This window comes from Nomascus leucogenys, unplaced genomic scaffold (genome assembly GCF_006542625.1).
Source record: "Nomascus leucogenys isolate Asia unplaced genomic scaffold, Asia_NLE_v1 Super-Scaffold_285, whole genome shotgun sequence".
Classification (NCBI taxonomy): Eukaryota; Metazoa; Chordata; class Mammalia; order Primates; family Hylobatidae; genus Nomascus; species Nomascus leucogenys.
In genome coordinates, this window is record NW_022095770.1 from 3,125,312 (window position 1) to 3,141,230 (window position 15,919).

The window sequence follows — 15,919 nt, forward strand, 5'->3', positions numbered from 1 at the left end:
CTGCATCACTGAACTCCAGCTTGGGTGACAAAGGTTCTCTTTTTAAACCATGTAAAATAAAAATAAATAATATATTGTAAACTTGAAATGTGCTGAGAGAGTAGCTCTTCAGTGTTCTCATCACACACATACAAAAAGGTTAACTATGTGACATGATAGACACGCTAATTAGCTTAACTGTGGTACTCCACAATGTACACATATATCAAGACACCACACTGTATGTGTTAAATGTATACAATTTTTATTTGTGAGTTATACCTCAATAAAGTCAGGGTGGGGAGGCAGAAAGAAGGAATGAAGTACTGATACATGCTACAAGTCAGATGAAAACATTATACTCAAAGAGGCCAGACACATAAATCTACATATTACATAATTCCATTCATATGAAAGGCCAGAATAGGAAAATCAACAGAGACAGAAAGTAGATTTGAGGTTGCTTAAGGCTACGGGAAGGATGGGAGAACTGGGTTTCTTCCTTTTTTTTTTTTTTTTTTTTTTTTTTGAGATGAAGGTCTCACTCTGTTACTCAAGCTGGACTGTAGTGGCGTGATCACAGCTCCCTGCAGCCTTGACCTCCTGGGCTCAAACAATTCTCCTGCCTCAGCTTGCCAAGTAGCTGGGACTACAGGTGCACACCACCAAGCCTGGCTAAATTTTTTATTTTTTATAGAGATAAGGTCTTACGGGCCAGGCGTGGTGACTTACGCCTGTAATCCCAGCACTTTGGGAGGCTGAGGTGTGTAGATCACTTGAGGCTAGGAGTTTGAGACCAGCCTGGCCAAAATGACAAAATTCCATCTCTACTAAAAATACTAAAAATTAGGCAGGCATATGGCACATACCTGTAGCCCCAGCTATCCGGGAGGCTGATGAACGAGAATCACTTGAACCCCAGAGGGTCAAGTTGCAGTGAGCCAAGATTATGCCACTGCACTCCAGACTGGGTGACAGAGCAAGACTCTGTCTCAAAAACAGACAAACAAACAAATACATAAAAAGAGATGAGGTCTCACTATGTTGCCCAGGCTGGTCTCGAACTCCTGGGCCAACCATTCCTCCTGCCTCAGCCTGCTGAGTAGCTCAGTACAGGCACGCACCTGGCTAAATTATGCACTTTATAAATAAATGAACTGTACGTTCTGTGAATTGTATCTCAATAAAGCAGTTTTTTTTTCTTTTTCTCTTTTTTTCTTTGAGAGGGAGTCTCGCTCTGTTGCCCAGGCTGGAGTCAGTGGCGTGATCTTGGCTCATTGCAAGCTCCGCCTCCCAGGTTCACACCATTCTCCTGCCTCAGCCTCCCGAGTGGCTGGGACTACAGGTGCCTGCCACCACACCTGGCTAAGTTTTTTGTATTTTTAGTAGAGACCGGGTTTCAACGTGTTAGCCAAGATGATCTCGATCTCCTGACCTCGTGATCCACCCACCTTAGCCTCCCAAAGTACTGGGATTACAGGCATGAGCCTTGGCACCTTGCCACATAAAGCAGTTTTTTAAAAAATTGCCTCTTATTCCTAGTTGTTTCCTTACTGTCTCGTCTCTAATTTCTTAATGCATCCATTCCCTTGATCCTTCTAACTTCTGCCTATCAGTCCTTTCCCACATTCACTTTCTTCTCTCTCTAGACTCCATAGCTCATTCATTTCAATCACTACTAGTAACATCCCAATTCTCTTGCCACTCCCATATGCCTGGAACTGGACCAATTCAAATGTCTGCTTTCTCCAGGCCTACAACAGACTACTCCATTGCCAAAGGGGGTTAAACACACACACACACACACACACACACACACACACACACACACACACGCACACACTCTTTTTGAAAGAGATGTCATTCTTTTGTTTTTTTCAAGAGTATCACACTGTTACTCAGGCTGGAGTGCAGTGGTGCAATCATAGCTTGCTGTGGCCTCGACCTCCTGGGCTCAAGGGATCCTCCCACTCTAAGCTCCCAAGTAGCTGGGACGTAAGCACACATCACTGCACCAGGTTGATTTTTGGTAGAGAGAGGGTCTCACTTTGTTGCCCAGATTGGTCTCAAATTCCTGGGCTCAAGCAATCCTCCTACCTTGGCCTCCCAAAGTGCTTGGCTTACAAGTGTAAGCCACCGTGCCTGTCCTGCTCTATCCTTCTATTTCACAAAAACAAAACACAGAAGGGAACGCTAACTTCCTTTGCACATACCTTTCCTTCCCACTTCTCTGTAATTACAATGGAAGATACTTCTCTTGTCTGGTTCCTACCTACATCTTCTCATGTACTCAGTCAAGAATACCAGTACTTACTATTATTATCTATTCCCTCTTTTTTTTTCCTTTTTTTTTTTTTTTTTTTTTTTTTTTTGAGACAGAGTCTCGCTTTGTCGCCCAGGCTCGAGTGCCTGCCACCATGCCTGGCTAATTTTTTGTATTTTTAGTAGGGAGGGGGTTTCACCATGTTAGCCAGGATGGTCTTGATCTCCTGACCTCGTGATCCGCCCACCTCGGCCTCCCAAAGTGCTGAGATTACAGGCGTGAGCCACCGCACCTGGCTTTTGCCTCCTTTCTAATCTTCCTTTGCACATACCTTTCCTTCCCACTTCTCTGTAATTACAGTGGAAGATGCTTGTCTTGTCTGGTTCCTACTTGTCATATACTCAGTGAAAAATACCAGTACTCAATATTATTATCTATTCCCTCTCTTTATTCCCCCCTTTCTTATCTTTTCTTTGACCTTATTTGATACTCTCCTAACTTTTTAAAAAACAACCAAATCACCTCTTGATCTCAAAGCTACCTCTCCAACTACCATCTCTTTAGCCTTCCCTCAGTCAGATTTCTTTAACAAGTTTTTTTGGCCATGCACAGTGGCATGAACCTATTGTCTCAGCTATTCAAGAAACTGATGGCTGATGTGGGAGGATTGTAAGTTCAGATTCAAGCCCAGCTTGGGAAAATAAGGAGACCCATTTGCCAAAAACATAAAAAGAATTCTTGGAAGACCCTCAGAAAATGGCAGTGGCACAGTTTATCTCTCTTCAAATCTCCACATGGAATGAGAGCTCTGGAAAGCAAAACCAAGACCCAAACCGAAACCCTGGCCAGACATAGTGGTTCACGCCCGTAATCCCAACACTTTGGGAAGCCAAGGTGGGTGGATCACCTGAGGTCAGGAGTTCAAGACCAGCCTGGCCAACATGGTAAAACCGTGTCTCTACTAAAAATACAAAAATTAGCCAGGCATGGTGGCACACACCTGTAATCCCAGCTACGCAGGAGGCTGAGGCACAAGAATAGCTTGAACCTGGAAGGCAAAGCCACTGCACTCCAGCCTGGGCGACAGCAAGACTCTGTCTCAAAAAATAAAAAAGAAGCCAAAACCTTCAGACAACACTGCAACAAAGTTACCAGGTATCCCCCAAGACCCCAAATGTAAGTGCATAACAAAGCACCAACAGCTGTAGGACCTGTACAGTACTGGTGTCCACGCAGGAGAAAGCAGAGAGAAAGCAAATGGACCTGAGAACAGGAGAACACTGAAATAATCAACAGGCAGTCAAGGGGAAGCACAACAGTCAAAACTGAGAACAGCATTTAAAACTAGCAAGGGGGCCAGGCAGGGTGGCTCATGCCTGTAATCCCATCACTTTGGGAGGCCGAGGTGGGTGGATCATCTGAGTCAGGAGTTCGAGACCAGCCTGGAAAACATGGTGAAACCTCATCTCTACTAAAAATACAAAAATTAGCTGGGCATGGTGGCACACGAGGTCCCAGCTACTTGGGAGGCTAAGGCAGGAGAATCACTTGAATCCGGGAGACAGAGGTTGCAGTGAGCTGAGATTGTGCCACTGCACTCCAGCCTGGGCGACAGAGTGAGACTCTGTCTCAAAAAAAATAAAAAATAAAAAAAAAAAAGTCTGAAGGGATGAAGCTGACCTGGCTGCCAGGGCTTCCTTCTGGGGACAGGGCCCTACACTGTCCCTAGAAGGGAGTTCCTAGAAGAGAAACTGTTGAGAGCAGGACCAAATTCAGTAGGACGGGGATGGTCCAGAACGAGCTGGGAAAGGGAACAAAAGCAACAAATCTCAGAAAGCAAGCCACCATATTTCTCACCACCACAGAAAAACAACAGAAGAAGCTCTGTGGAGTTAGAAAAAGCTACTCTAAATCATGCTTCCTTCTAAAAGACCAGGAAAACTAATTTTACATAAAAATGAACAGAAAACATAGAAGTTAAATCCCATATAAAGTTATAAGAAAAAATAATAGCATTCCTACAGAGAATGAAAGCATGCCAGAAAGACATCCGCATATCATATCAAAATTGCAACTTCTATTTCAAAATGAGCTAAAAAGACATTAAGAAAATTATATAAGGCATGAAAGAACATCAATCAGAATTGGAAACTCAAAAATGAAATGAAAACTTAAAAAGGTATGAGCAATTAGGAATCAAAAACTATTTACCAAATATCACCACCTAAAAGTCCCACACCTTCTCGATCTCAAAACATCCAAAACCTAACCCACCACTGTCCTTCCAGAACTCTTCTCCTGCTGTCCCTTCCTTAACAGTTAACACCATTCAACACCATTCATCAACCTGCACATTCCTTTGACTCCTTTTTCTTTTTCTGAGTCAGGGTCTCACTTTGCTGTCCAGACTGGAGTGCTGTGGCGTGATCACAGCTCTACAGCTTTGACCTCCCCGGGCTTAGATGATCCTCCTGCCTGAACCTCCTCAGTAGCTGGGACCACAGGCCTGCGCCACCAAGACCGGATAATTTTTTTTTCTACTTTTCTTTTGTAGAGACAGGATTTTTCCATGTTGCCCAGGTGGGTCTCAAGCTCCCGGGCTCAAGCAGTCCACCCGCCTCAGCCTCCCAAAGTGCTGTGATTACAGGCATGAGCCACGGTACCTGGCCTCCTTTGACTCCTTAATTCAGGTTCCACATTCAATCAATGAAGGGGTTGTTAGTAACACTAGAATCTCTCTCTAATCTGTCCACATCTTGCCATTCCCACAAGCATGAACCTTCTTTAGGGGCACCATCGTCATGCTCCTTGGACTATCCTAACAACCTCTCAACAGCTCTTCTGCCTCTAGTCTTCCTTTGTGCCTCACCCACAATTCATCCTCCACATTTAAGCCTTCAGTGGTTCTTTCCTTGCCATTAGAATAACATCCAAACTCCCTTACATATAGAATGGTAAGCTGCTATAAATTCACAATCCCCAAAACTCAATGAACACTCCATATTGCCTGTCAGTTTTTCCAACGTTTCCATTCTCTAGTGACTACAGACGGTCCCTGATGTATGATGGTTCAACTTATAATTTTGACTTTATTGTGGTATGAAAGCCATAAACATTCAGTAGAAACTGTACTTCTCAGCTGGGTGCAGTGGCTCACCACACATGTAATCCCAGCACTTTGGGAGGCCAAGGTGGGAGTTCTTGAGGCTGAGGCACAAGAATAGCTTGAACCTGGAAGGCAAAGCCACTGCACTCCAGCCTGGGCGACAGCAAGACTCTGTCTCAAAAAATAAAAAAGAAGCCAAAACCTTCAGACAACACTGCAACAAAGTAAGTTACCAGGTATCCCCCAAGACCCAAAATGTAAGTGCATAACAAAGCACCAACAGCTGTAGGACCCGTACAGTACTGGTGTTCAGGAGTTCAAGATCAGCCTGGGCAACATAGAGAGACCCCATCTCTATTAAAAATATTTTTTAAAAAATAAAAAAGAGGCCAGGCACTGTGGCTCACGCCTGTAATCCCAGCACTTTGGGAGGCCGAGGCAAGCGGATCACCAGGTTAAGAGTTCAAGACCAGCCTGTCCAACATGATGCAACCCCGTCTCTACTAAAAATACAAAAAAAATTAGCCAGGCATAGTGGCGTGCACCTGTAATCCCAGCTACTCGGGAGGCTGAGGCACGAGAATCACTTGAACCCGGGAGGCAGAGGTTGCAGTGAGCTAAGATCATGCCACTGCAGACAGAATGAGACAGAGTGAGACTCTGTCTTAAAAAAAGAAAAAAAAAAAGAAATCGTACTTCTCGAGATGCTGGATAGCAACAGAGAGCTGCTGCTCCAAGTTAGCCAAGAAGTTATCTTGAACTTCTGAACTTATGATGAGTTTACCAGGATGGGATATAACTACACCATAAATCAAAAAGCATCTGTACTGCAGCAAATATTCCCCATCCCAAAACCGCTTGTAACTCTGAATTCTGTCCACTTCTATTTTCCCTATCACCACTCTATTCCATGCCACACTCACTACTTAAAACTAGATTCCTACAATAGCTTTCTTAACTAGCATTTCTGTCTCTGATCTTGTTCCTCCTCACTGCGGACAAAATAACTGCTGTAAAAGAATCCTCAAATTTTACAGTACATAGCATCAACCTGGGATATTCTTTAATACATAAATGTCTGAGTCCCCAATGCCCCTCCCAAGAGTCTGTTTCAGTAGAGAATGGCTAATTGGATTTTCTGATGCAAGTGTTCTCTGGATCTGAAAAACACTTTTTTAAAATTTAAATCAGACAAAGCATAGTGGCTCATGCTTGTAATCCCAGCACTTTGAAAGACCAAGACGGGTGGATCACTTGAGGTCAGGAGTTCAAGACCAGCCTTGCCAACATGGTGAAACCCCATCTCTACTAAAAATTAAAAAAAAAATTAGCTGGGTGTGGTGTCATGCACCTGTAGTCCCAGCTACCTGGCTATCTGGGAGGCTGAGGCAGGAGAATCGCTTGAACCTGGGAGGTGGAGGCTGCAGTGAGCCGAGATCGCACCACTGCACTCCAGCCTGGGCATCTGACAGTGTGAGACTCCATCTCAAAAAAAAAAAAAAAAAACCAGTAAATAAAAATTAAAAAAATAAATAAATAAATCCAATCTTATCACTTTCTTTTTTGAGACAGGGTCTTGCTTTGTTGCCCAGGCTGGAGTACAGTGATACAATCTTGATTCACTGCAACCTCCACCTCCCAGGCTCAAGCAATCCTCCCACCTCACCAATTAGTGGCCCCTGCTCACCAATTTGTCTTTATTTCTACTACCTACCCTGTCCCAGCAATGCTCCAGTCACACCTAACTACTCCCAAGTTCCCAAACGCTCTCTATCTTCTCTATCTGGGCTTTTTCTCTTTTTAAAAAAATTTTGGGCCAGGCGCAGTAGCTCACGCCTGTAATCCCAGCACTTTGGGAGGCTGAGGTGGGTAGATCACAAGGATCAAGAGATGGAGACCATCCTGGCCAACATGGTGGAACCCCGTCTCTACTAAAAATACAAAAATTAGCTGAGCATGGTGGTGCGCACCTGTAGTCCCAGCTACTTGGGAGGCTCAGGCAGGAGAAATCACTTGAACCCGGCGGGGCAGAGGCTGAAGTGAGCCGAGATTGCACCACCACACTCCAGCCTGGCAACGGAGTGAGACTCCATCTTAAAAAACAAAACAAAACAAAAAAAAATGGGGGTCACGGTGGCTCATGCCTGTAATCCCAGCACCTTGGGAGGCCGAGGCAGGTGGGTCACCTGAGGTCAGGAGTTCCAGACCAGCTTGACCAACATGGTGAAACCCCGTCTCTACTAAAAACACAAAAATTTGGGGGGCGTGGTGGCATGCGCCTATAATCCCGGCTACTCGGGAGACTGAGGCAGGAGAATCACTTGAACCCAGGAGGCAGAGGTTGCAGTGAGCCGAGATCGAGCCATTGCACTCCAGCCTGGGTAACAGAGCAACACTCCATCTCAAAAAAAAAAAAAAAAAAAAAATTTTTTTTTTTTTTTTTTGGCTGGATATGGTGGCTCATACTTGTAATCTCAGCACTTTGGGAGGTCAAGGCAGGAGGACTGGTTGAACCCAGCAGTTGGAGGCTGTAGTGAGCTGTGATCCCACAGCTGCACTCCAGCCTGGGTGACTGGGCAACAGAGTGAGACCCTGCCTTTTTAAAAAAAAAAAAAAAAAAAAAAAGAGGGCTGGGCACAGTGGCTCACACCCATAATCCACCCGTAATCCCGGTACTTTGGGAAGCTGAGGCGGGCGGATCACCTAAGGTCACGAGTTCATGACCAGCCTGGCCAACGTGGTAAAACCCCATCTCTACTACAAATACAAAAATTAGCTGGGCGTGGTGGCATGCACCTGTAATCCCAGCTACTCGGGAAGCTGAGACAGGAGAATCGCTTGAACCCAGGAGGCGGAGATTGCAGTGAGCCAAGATCATGCCACTGCACTCTTGCCTGGGTTACAGAGCAAGACTCCATCTCAAGCAAAAAAAAAAGAAAAAAGTTTTTAATTTTTGTTGAGTACACAGTAGGTATATATTTATGCAGTACATGAGATTTTTTTTTTTTGAGACAGAGTTTTGCTCTTGTTGCCCAAGATGAAGTGCAATGGCACAATCTTGGCTCACTGCAACCTCTACCTCCTGGGTTCAAGTGATTCTCCTGCCTCAGCCTCCTGAGTCGCTGGGATTACAGGCACCTGCAACCACGACTAGCTAATTTTTCTTATTTTCTTTTTTTTTTTTTTTTTTTGAGACAGAGTCTTGCTCTGTTGCCCAGGCTGGAGTGCAGTGGCGCAATCTCGGCTCACTGCAAGCTCCGCCTCCCGGGTTCACGCCATTCTCCTGCCTCAGCCTCTCCAAGTAGCTGGGACTACAGGCGCCCGCCACCACGCCCGGCTAATTTTTTTGTATTTTTAGTAGAGACGGGGTTTCACTGTGGTCTCGATCTCCTGACCTCGTGATCCGCCCGCCTCGGCCTCCCAAAGTGCTGGGATTACAAGCGTGAGCCACCGCGCCTGGCCTTAATTTTTCTTATTTTCAATAGAGACTGAAAATGGGTTTTGTCATGTTGGCCAGGCTGGTCTCGAACTCCTGACCGCAGGTGATTCACCTGCCTCAGCCTCCCAAAGTGCTGGGATTACAGGTGTGAGCCACCACACTCGGCCCATGAGATATTTTTATATAGATATACAATGGGTAATAATCATGTAAGTGTAAATGGGGTATGGATCACCTCAAGCATTAATCCTTTGTTACAAACAATTCAATTACATTCTTTTATTAATACTTTTTTTTCTGAGATGGAGTCTTGCCCTGTCACCAGGCTGGAGCGCAGTGGTGTGATTTCGGTCCACTGCAACCTCCGCCTCCCGGATTCAAGCAATTCTCCTGCCTCAGCCTCCCGAGTAGCTGGGACTACAGGCACATGCAACCACACCCAGCTAATTTTTGTATTTTTAATAGAGACAAGATTTCACCATGTTGGCCAGGATGGTCTCGATCTCTTGACCTCGTTATCCACCCACCTCAGCCTCCCGAAGTGCTGGGATTACAGGCCTGAGCCACTGTGCCCAGCCAGTAGTTATTTTTAAGTGTACAATAAGTTACTGGTTGACTGTAGTCACCATGTTGCAAATATGAAATTCTAGATCTTAATCATTCTTATTTTTTAAATATTCTGAGACAGAGTCTTGCTCTGTTGCCCAGGCTGGAGTACAGTGGTGTGATTATGGCTTACTGCCACCTCCACCTCCCAGGCTCAAGGGATTCTCCTGCCTCAGCCACTTGAGTAGCTGGAATTACAGGCATGCGTGACCATGATCTGCTAATTTTTGTATTTTTAGCAGAGATGGAGTTTTGCCATGTTGGCCAGGATGGTCTTGACCTCCTGGCCTCAAGTGACTGGCCCACCTTGGCCTCCCACAGTGCTGGGATTACAGGTATCACGCTGGGTTTAGATCTTATTCATTCTAATTACTATTTTTTTTTGTACCCCTACGGGCTTTTATTTATTTATTTACTTATTTTTTGAGACAGAGTCTCACTCTGTTACCCAGGTAGGAGTGCAGTGGCATGATTTCAGCTCACTGCCACCTCCATCTCCTAGGATCAAACGATTTTCGTATCTCAGCCTGCGATTACAGGCATGCATCACCACGCCCAGCTAATTTTTATATTTTTTAGTAGAGATGGGGTTTCATCATGTTAGCCAGGCTGGTCTCAAATTCATGGCCTCAAGTGATCCGTCTGCCTCAGCCTTCCAAAGTGCTGGGATTACAGGCGTGAGCCACTGCTCCCTGCCCCTGTGGGCTTTCGACTGTTGTTCTCTCTGCCTAGAACACATTTTACCCAGCCAACTCTTTAATATTTCCTGACTGCCTAAGATGGATTCAGTACCCAGCTGTAACACCCTACTTAGCCCTATCCCAGTGCTACCCCCTATCAAGTGGTACAATTGCTTGAATGTTTGTCTGACTTCCTTATTAAGTTGTAAGATCTCTAAAGATAGGAATTTTGTTATAGTGTTCACTATTCCATCCTCAAGGGCTTAACAGATTCTAAAATGTAGTAACAGTTCTAAAAATGTATAGACAAAATCTTTGATCCACCATCCAATTCCCCCTACATATAATCCCATTACCAGAACTCAGGACTCCACTCAACAACCCAGGAAACAAACATTTATTCTGATGGCATCTCTAGTAGTTTATCCAAAAGACAGGAAACTTTCTCCTAAAAACAGAAAAATCCCCACCTATAAAATGATGGATGCTCTTGGCACAAAACATTCCGAATCCTACCCTTTCAAAGTCTTCAGATAGATTTGGAAAAAAATATTCAACTGGCTGGCTTCTCAACCTACACTGCATAAAACAAACTGTCAAACATCGTTCAGAGGACTTCAAGATGTCCTCACTCTCTTATTTAGAACCTTATATTCTTCAGACAGGAAGAGAAGCCAACTAACAGTATAACACCTGTGGCTTGATATGGCATGCCCCAAGTTTTCCCTAGGTCTAAATTGAACAAGGCCTTCTGTAACACTTTTTCAGAAGCATAAATGAAGAATGCACAAGAGGATAAACACGGACGTCACGGTACGTTTGCAACGAAGGTGTGTACACGTTTTTAAAAAGCATTTCTGATCTATACCATAGGAAAAAACCTGTCATACTCACTTCCGAGTCTTCTGCACTTTCATAATCCGAGAGAACAGCTGAAATAAAACAGAAATATGTGGAAAAAAAGAAACCCAGAAACATTTTTTGGCTGCTTATTATATGTCAGACTAAGAGTCTCATTTAATTCTGACATCAACCTACAACGTGGATAAAATTATAGTCCCCACTTACAGAAGGAGAAACAGGCTCAGAGGGTAACTTGCTCAAGACTATACTGCTAAAACCTATGCTCTTAATCACTATGCTACAAAAAGCCACTCTGTGGCCCTAAATCCGTGACAGTGTGTGAGAATGTCGACTGTTGGAAACAGATGACCTGAGTTTATGTTAAAAAAAAAAACTCTCGTCCTAATGGGGTAAAAGATGCTACTCACCATCACCTTCAATGCCATCTTCACTCTCCTGAAGGAAAGTAAAAGACATGGGTTAGTTCTGTGATTTCCAGAGGTGGGGAGCCCAGTAAAGAAATGTGGGTGAAAAGCTGAAGACTCAGCACAAAATGGTTGGAGAAGAAGACACAGATAGGTAAATCTTTAACAAGTAGTAGCCAAGGCAGGTCTGGTCTCCTTCCCTCCAGCCCCGATTTCTGAATAAACATCCGCTTTCCATCCCTAGCGGCTCTGCCATCCTCCCAGAAACCCCCAATCCTCCTTCTTCCCTTGGACTCCGGATGCAAACTCATTGAGATAACTCCCCTTTTCTCTCAAAAACAACAAAAAAAGTCCCAGTATCTACTATCAATTCACAGACACCTAGCATTACCTACACCCCGCCCCCGGCCGGCTCGCCGCCCGGTCCCCACCCCGCCCCGCCTGCGCGCACTCACACACTCCGACTCCTCAGCGCTCTTGGCGCCCCCGCTCTCCACCCGCCGCAGATGAAGGGCCCCGATTCGGCCTCCGCGCTGTGAAGGCAGAGAGCCGCTGCCGCCGCCTCCGGCGCTACCGCTGCAGCTCCCGCCTCCCCGCAACGGGGAGCCGCCGCTGTCTGAGCCCGAAGCACCAGATTCCTCGTCCTCGGTGTCTTGCGAAGCGCGCTGCCGCCGCCGGTCCGCCATCTTACGGAGAACGGCCACCACCGGCGAGGTACTTACGCACCGCGCCCGTCGCAGAGGCTGCTGGGAGGCTGGATAGCTAGTCCCGGCGTGCTAAGCGTGCGGCGCTCGGCCATCCCGCTTGTGGGGGTGGGGGGGCACTGGGCGGGGCCTAGGCCTGCGGCACGTTTGCGGCCGAACCGGATTACGTCTATCGGTGATGTAAGGGGGCGTGGCGCGGCTCCTGACTTCCCTTGGGCAGGCCTAGGGCGAGGGGAATTGAGACATCAGCAGCCTCCCGGGTTCCTGGCCCGGCCATCTTGGGCTTCCCGAGTGGAAGGCGTCAACCTGTCACAGCGTCACTGCAACACTGGGGCTGTTTCATGGTTTTCTGTTTCCATTTCTCACTTCTACCTACGTTTGAAGCAGGTCAATTTACTGCATTCCTTTGCTTGGTAAAATCACGAATCAAGGTGAATCTTAAAAGCTGTAGTGCTGCGTCAGATTTGCTACACCAGCCTGGTTTAAGATAACGGGCGAAGGAGAAACCAGTTGTCTGCAGTGAAGCCAGAGGACTTGTTGCAGCGTTTTCTCTGTGTTCTCATTTCCTCTTCACGTTTCTTCCCACCCCAGCCATCACCTGTCCCAAAGTGCAGGCTGGTGTGATGCCAGTATTATCGGTTTTGTTTTGGCTTTTTTGAGGCAGGGTCTCACTCTGTTGCGCAGGCTGGAGGGCAGTGGCGCGGCTCACTGCAGCCTTGATCTAGGCACAGGTGACCTCCTTGCCTCAGCTTCCTTAGTAGTTAGGACAACAGGCACACACTACCACACCCGGCTAATTTTTTATTTTTTGTAGAGATGGGGTCTCGCTCTTGCCCAGGCTTGTCTCCTGGCTGGGATCAAGCGATCCTTTCCTCTCAGCCTCCCAAAGTGCTGTGACTACAGGCATGAGCTACTGTCCTTGTCAGGATTTTAGAACCTACTTAAAAATAAATGGTCAGTAGAAACAGATGTTGATTCAAAATCCTGACATTATTTCCTTCTTAAGGTTTATGGAAATTCTTTGATTTTGGCAAGGCATTTGTCACCATTGAAAAGAATCAGTGTATTTTCTTTGGACTATTATAAGGATATACAAAGCGCATGAGCTAAGTTTTTAGTGCACCTACAGAAGTGCACGTTAATAATGTATGTATCAAAGGCCACTGTAGCATAGACTTCTTTCCGGAGTAAAAAAAATTTTTTTTTTTTTTTTTTTTTTTTTGAGACGGAGTCTCGCTCTGTCTCCCAGGCTGGAGTGCAGTGGGGTGATCTCCGCCCACTGCAAGCTCCGCCTCCTGGGTTCACGCCATTCTCCTGCCTCAGCCTCCCGAGTAGCTGGGGCTACAGGCGCCCGCCACCACGCCCGACTAACTTTTTATGTTTTTAGTAGAGATGGGGTTTCACTGTGTTAGCCAGGATGGTCTCTATCTCCTGACCTCGTGATCTGCCCACCTCGGCCTCCCAAAATGCTAGTGCTGGGATTACAGGCGTGAGCCACTGTGCCCGGCCTTTCCTGAGTAAAATTTTTATAAATGACATGGTTAAGGATCCTGATGTTTATCAAATTTATAGATAACATGAAACTGGAAGTAATTATGAATGCCTTCAGAGATTAAAAGAAAATTCAAGGCCGGGTGCGGTGGCCCACGCCTGTAATCCCAGCACTTTGGGAGGCCGAGGCGGGCAGATCACGAGGTCAGGAGATCGGGACCATCGTGGCTAACACGGTGAAACCCCATCTCTACTAAAAATAAAAAAAAAAATAGCCGGGCGTGGTGGCGGGCGCCTGTAGTCTCAGCTACTCAGGAGGCTGAGGCAGGAGAATGGCGTGAACCTGGGAGGTGGAGCTTGCAGTGAGCCGAGATCGTGCCACTGCACTCCAGCCTGAGAGACAAAGAGACTCTGTCTCAAAAAAAAAAAAAAAGAAAAAAAGAAAATTCAAACAATCTCAGCTAATTAGACAAGTGGCCAAACGTGACAACTTATAAGTCCAGCTCCAAAAGCCAACTGCCTGAGCTCAAAATGGAGGATATATGATTTAATAAGTGTTAAAGAAAAAGACCTGGAGGATCTTATCGATCACAGACTAAACTGGTGCAAATAAGGCTGTCAAGTTTAGTGCCTAAATAAGGAAAGTGATAGTCTGCCCCTTTGTCCTTCAGTTGTTTAGTCTGGGTCCAATTTTTTTTTTTTTTTTTTGGGACGGAGTCTCTCTCTGTCGCCCAGGCTGGAGTGCAGTGGTGCAATCTGGGCTGAGTGCAACCTCCGCCTTTCAGGTTCAAGCGATTCTCCTGCCTCAGCATCCTGTGTAGCTGGGATTACAGGTGCGCACCACCATGCCCAGCTAATTTTTGTATTTTTAGTAGAGACGGGGTTTCACCATGTTGGTCAGGCTGCTCTTGAACTCCTGACGTCGTGATCCACCCGCCTTGGCCTCCCAAAGTGCTGGGATTACAGGCGTGAGCCACCACGCCTGGCCTGGGTCCAATTTTTGAATGGAGATAAGTAAATTGTTCACTCATTCAGAGGGAACTGAAAAATAAGAATATTTTCTTTCAAGGAGCAATTGTAAGATCTCTGAATGTTTAGCATGAAGAGAAGACTTGGGATAGCCACAGCATCTTTTTTTTTTTTTTTTTTTTTTTGAGACGGAGCCTCGCTCTGTTGCCCAGGCTGGAGTGCGGTGGCGCAATCTCTGCTCACTGCAAGCTCCACCCGCCGTGTTCCTGCCATTCTCCTGCCTCAGCCTCCCCAGTAGCTGGGACTACCGGCACCCGCCACCACGCCTGGCTAATTTTTTTGTATTTTTAGTAGATATGGGGTTTCACCATGTTGGCCAGGATGGTCTCGATCTCCTGACCTCGTGATCCGCCCGCCTTGGCCTCCCAAAGTGCTGGGATTACAGGTGTGAGCCACCGCGCCGGGCCTGGAGCCCACAGCAATCTTTAGGGACTATGAAGAAAAGGAGGGATTGGTCTTTTTTTCATCATCCTAGAAGGCAAAGCAAAAACCAATGAGTTTAAGTTACAAGAAGTTAGATTTTTGTCAACAAGCAAGAATTTTCAAACACTTAGGGGGAAAAATGTGTGTAGAAAAAGTGTTGAAGCAGAACCTGGAATTCGCTTGTCTGGAATGTTATCAAGGGTAAATCACATATTGGGGTCACACTAGATGACCTCTAAGGTCTTTCCAACTGTAAGATTTTGTTAACTTAGACACCAGGGACCAAGTATCCTGTAATCTCTTGTTTCTAAAATTGTTAATTATACTTTTTTTTTTTTTGGAGTTGGAGTCTCCCTCTATCACCCAGGCTGGAGTGCAATGGCATGATCTCAGCTAACTACAACCTCCGCCTCCTGGGTTCAAGAGATTCTCCTGCCTCAGCCTCCCGAGTAGCTGGGATTACAGGTGCCTGTCACCACGCCTGGCTAATTTATTGTATTTTTAGTAGAGACAGGGTTTCACCATGTTGGCCAGGCTGGTTTCGAACTTCTAACCTCAGGTGATCTACCCGCCTCAGTCTCCCAAAGTGCTGGGATTACAAATGTGAGCCACCGCGCCCGACCCTTTTTTTTGTGGGGTGGGGGTGGGATAGTCTCGCTGTCGCCCAGGCTGCAGTGCAGTAGCTTGATCTTGGCTTACTGCAACTTCCACTTCCCAGGTTCAAGAGATTTTCCTGCCTCAGCCTCCCAAGTAACTGGGATAACAGGTGCATGCCACCACACCTGGATAATTTTTGTATTTTTAGTAGATGGAGTTTTACCATGTTTTACTGTGTTGGCCAGGCTGGTCTTGAACCTCTGACCACAAGTGATCTGCCCACCTCAGCCACCAAAGTGCTGGGATTACAGGTGTGAGCCACTGTGCCCAGCCA

At 46.2% G+C, this 15,919-nt stretch overlaps 1 protein-coding gene across 6 annotated transcripts in view; it reads right to left on the bottom strand.

The window, feature by feature from the left end:
* Positions 1 to 12,156, bottom strand: part of CASC3 (CASC3 exon junction complex subunit) — a 32,722-nt gene extending 20,566 nt beyond the window's left edge. For all 6 annotated transcript variants that reach the window (XR_004028995.1, XR_004028994.1, XM_030808263.1 and 3 more), the window contains exons 1-3: positions 11,797 to 12,156; positions 11,345 to 11,372; positions 10,968 to 11,005 (exon numbers count right to left, since the gene is read on the bottom strand). Coding sequence is in view for 4 of the 6 variants with exons in the window: in XM_030808263.1 (XP_030664123.1) it covers positions 10,968 to 11,005; positions 11,345 to 11,372; positions 11,797 to 12,027 (297 nt within the window). In the remaining 2 variants the exon portion in view is untranslated. The remainder of the gene's footprint in view (positions 1 to 10,967; positions 11,006 to 11,344; positions 11,373 to 11,796) is intronic.
* Positions 12,157 to 15,919: the final 3,763 nt, after the last annotated feature.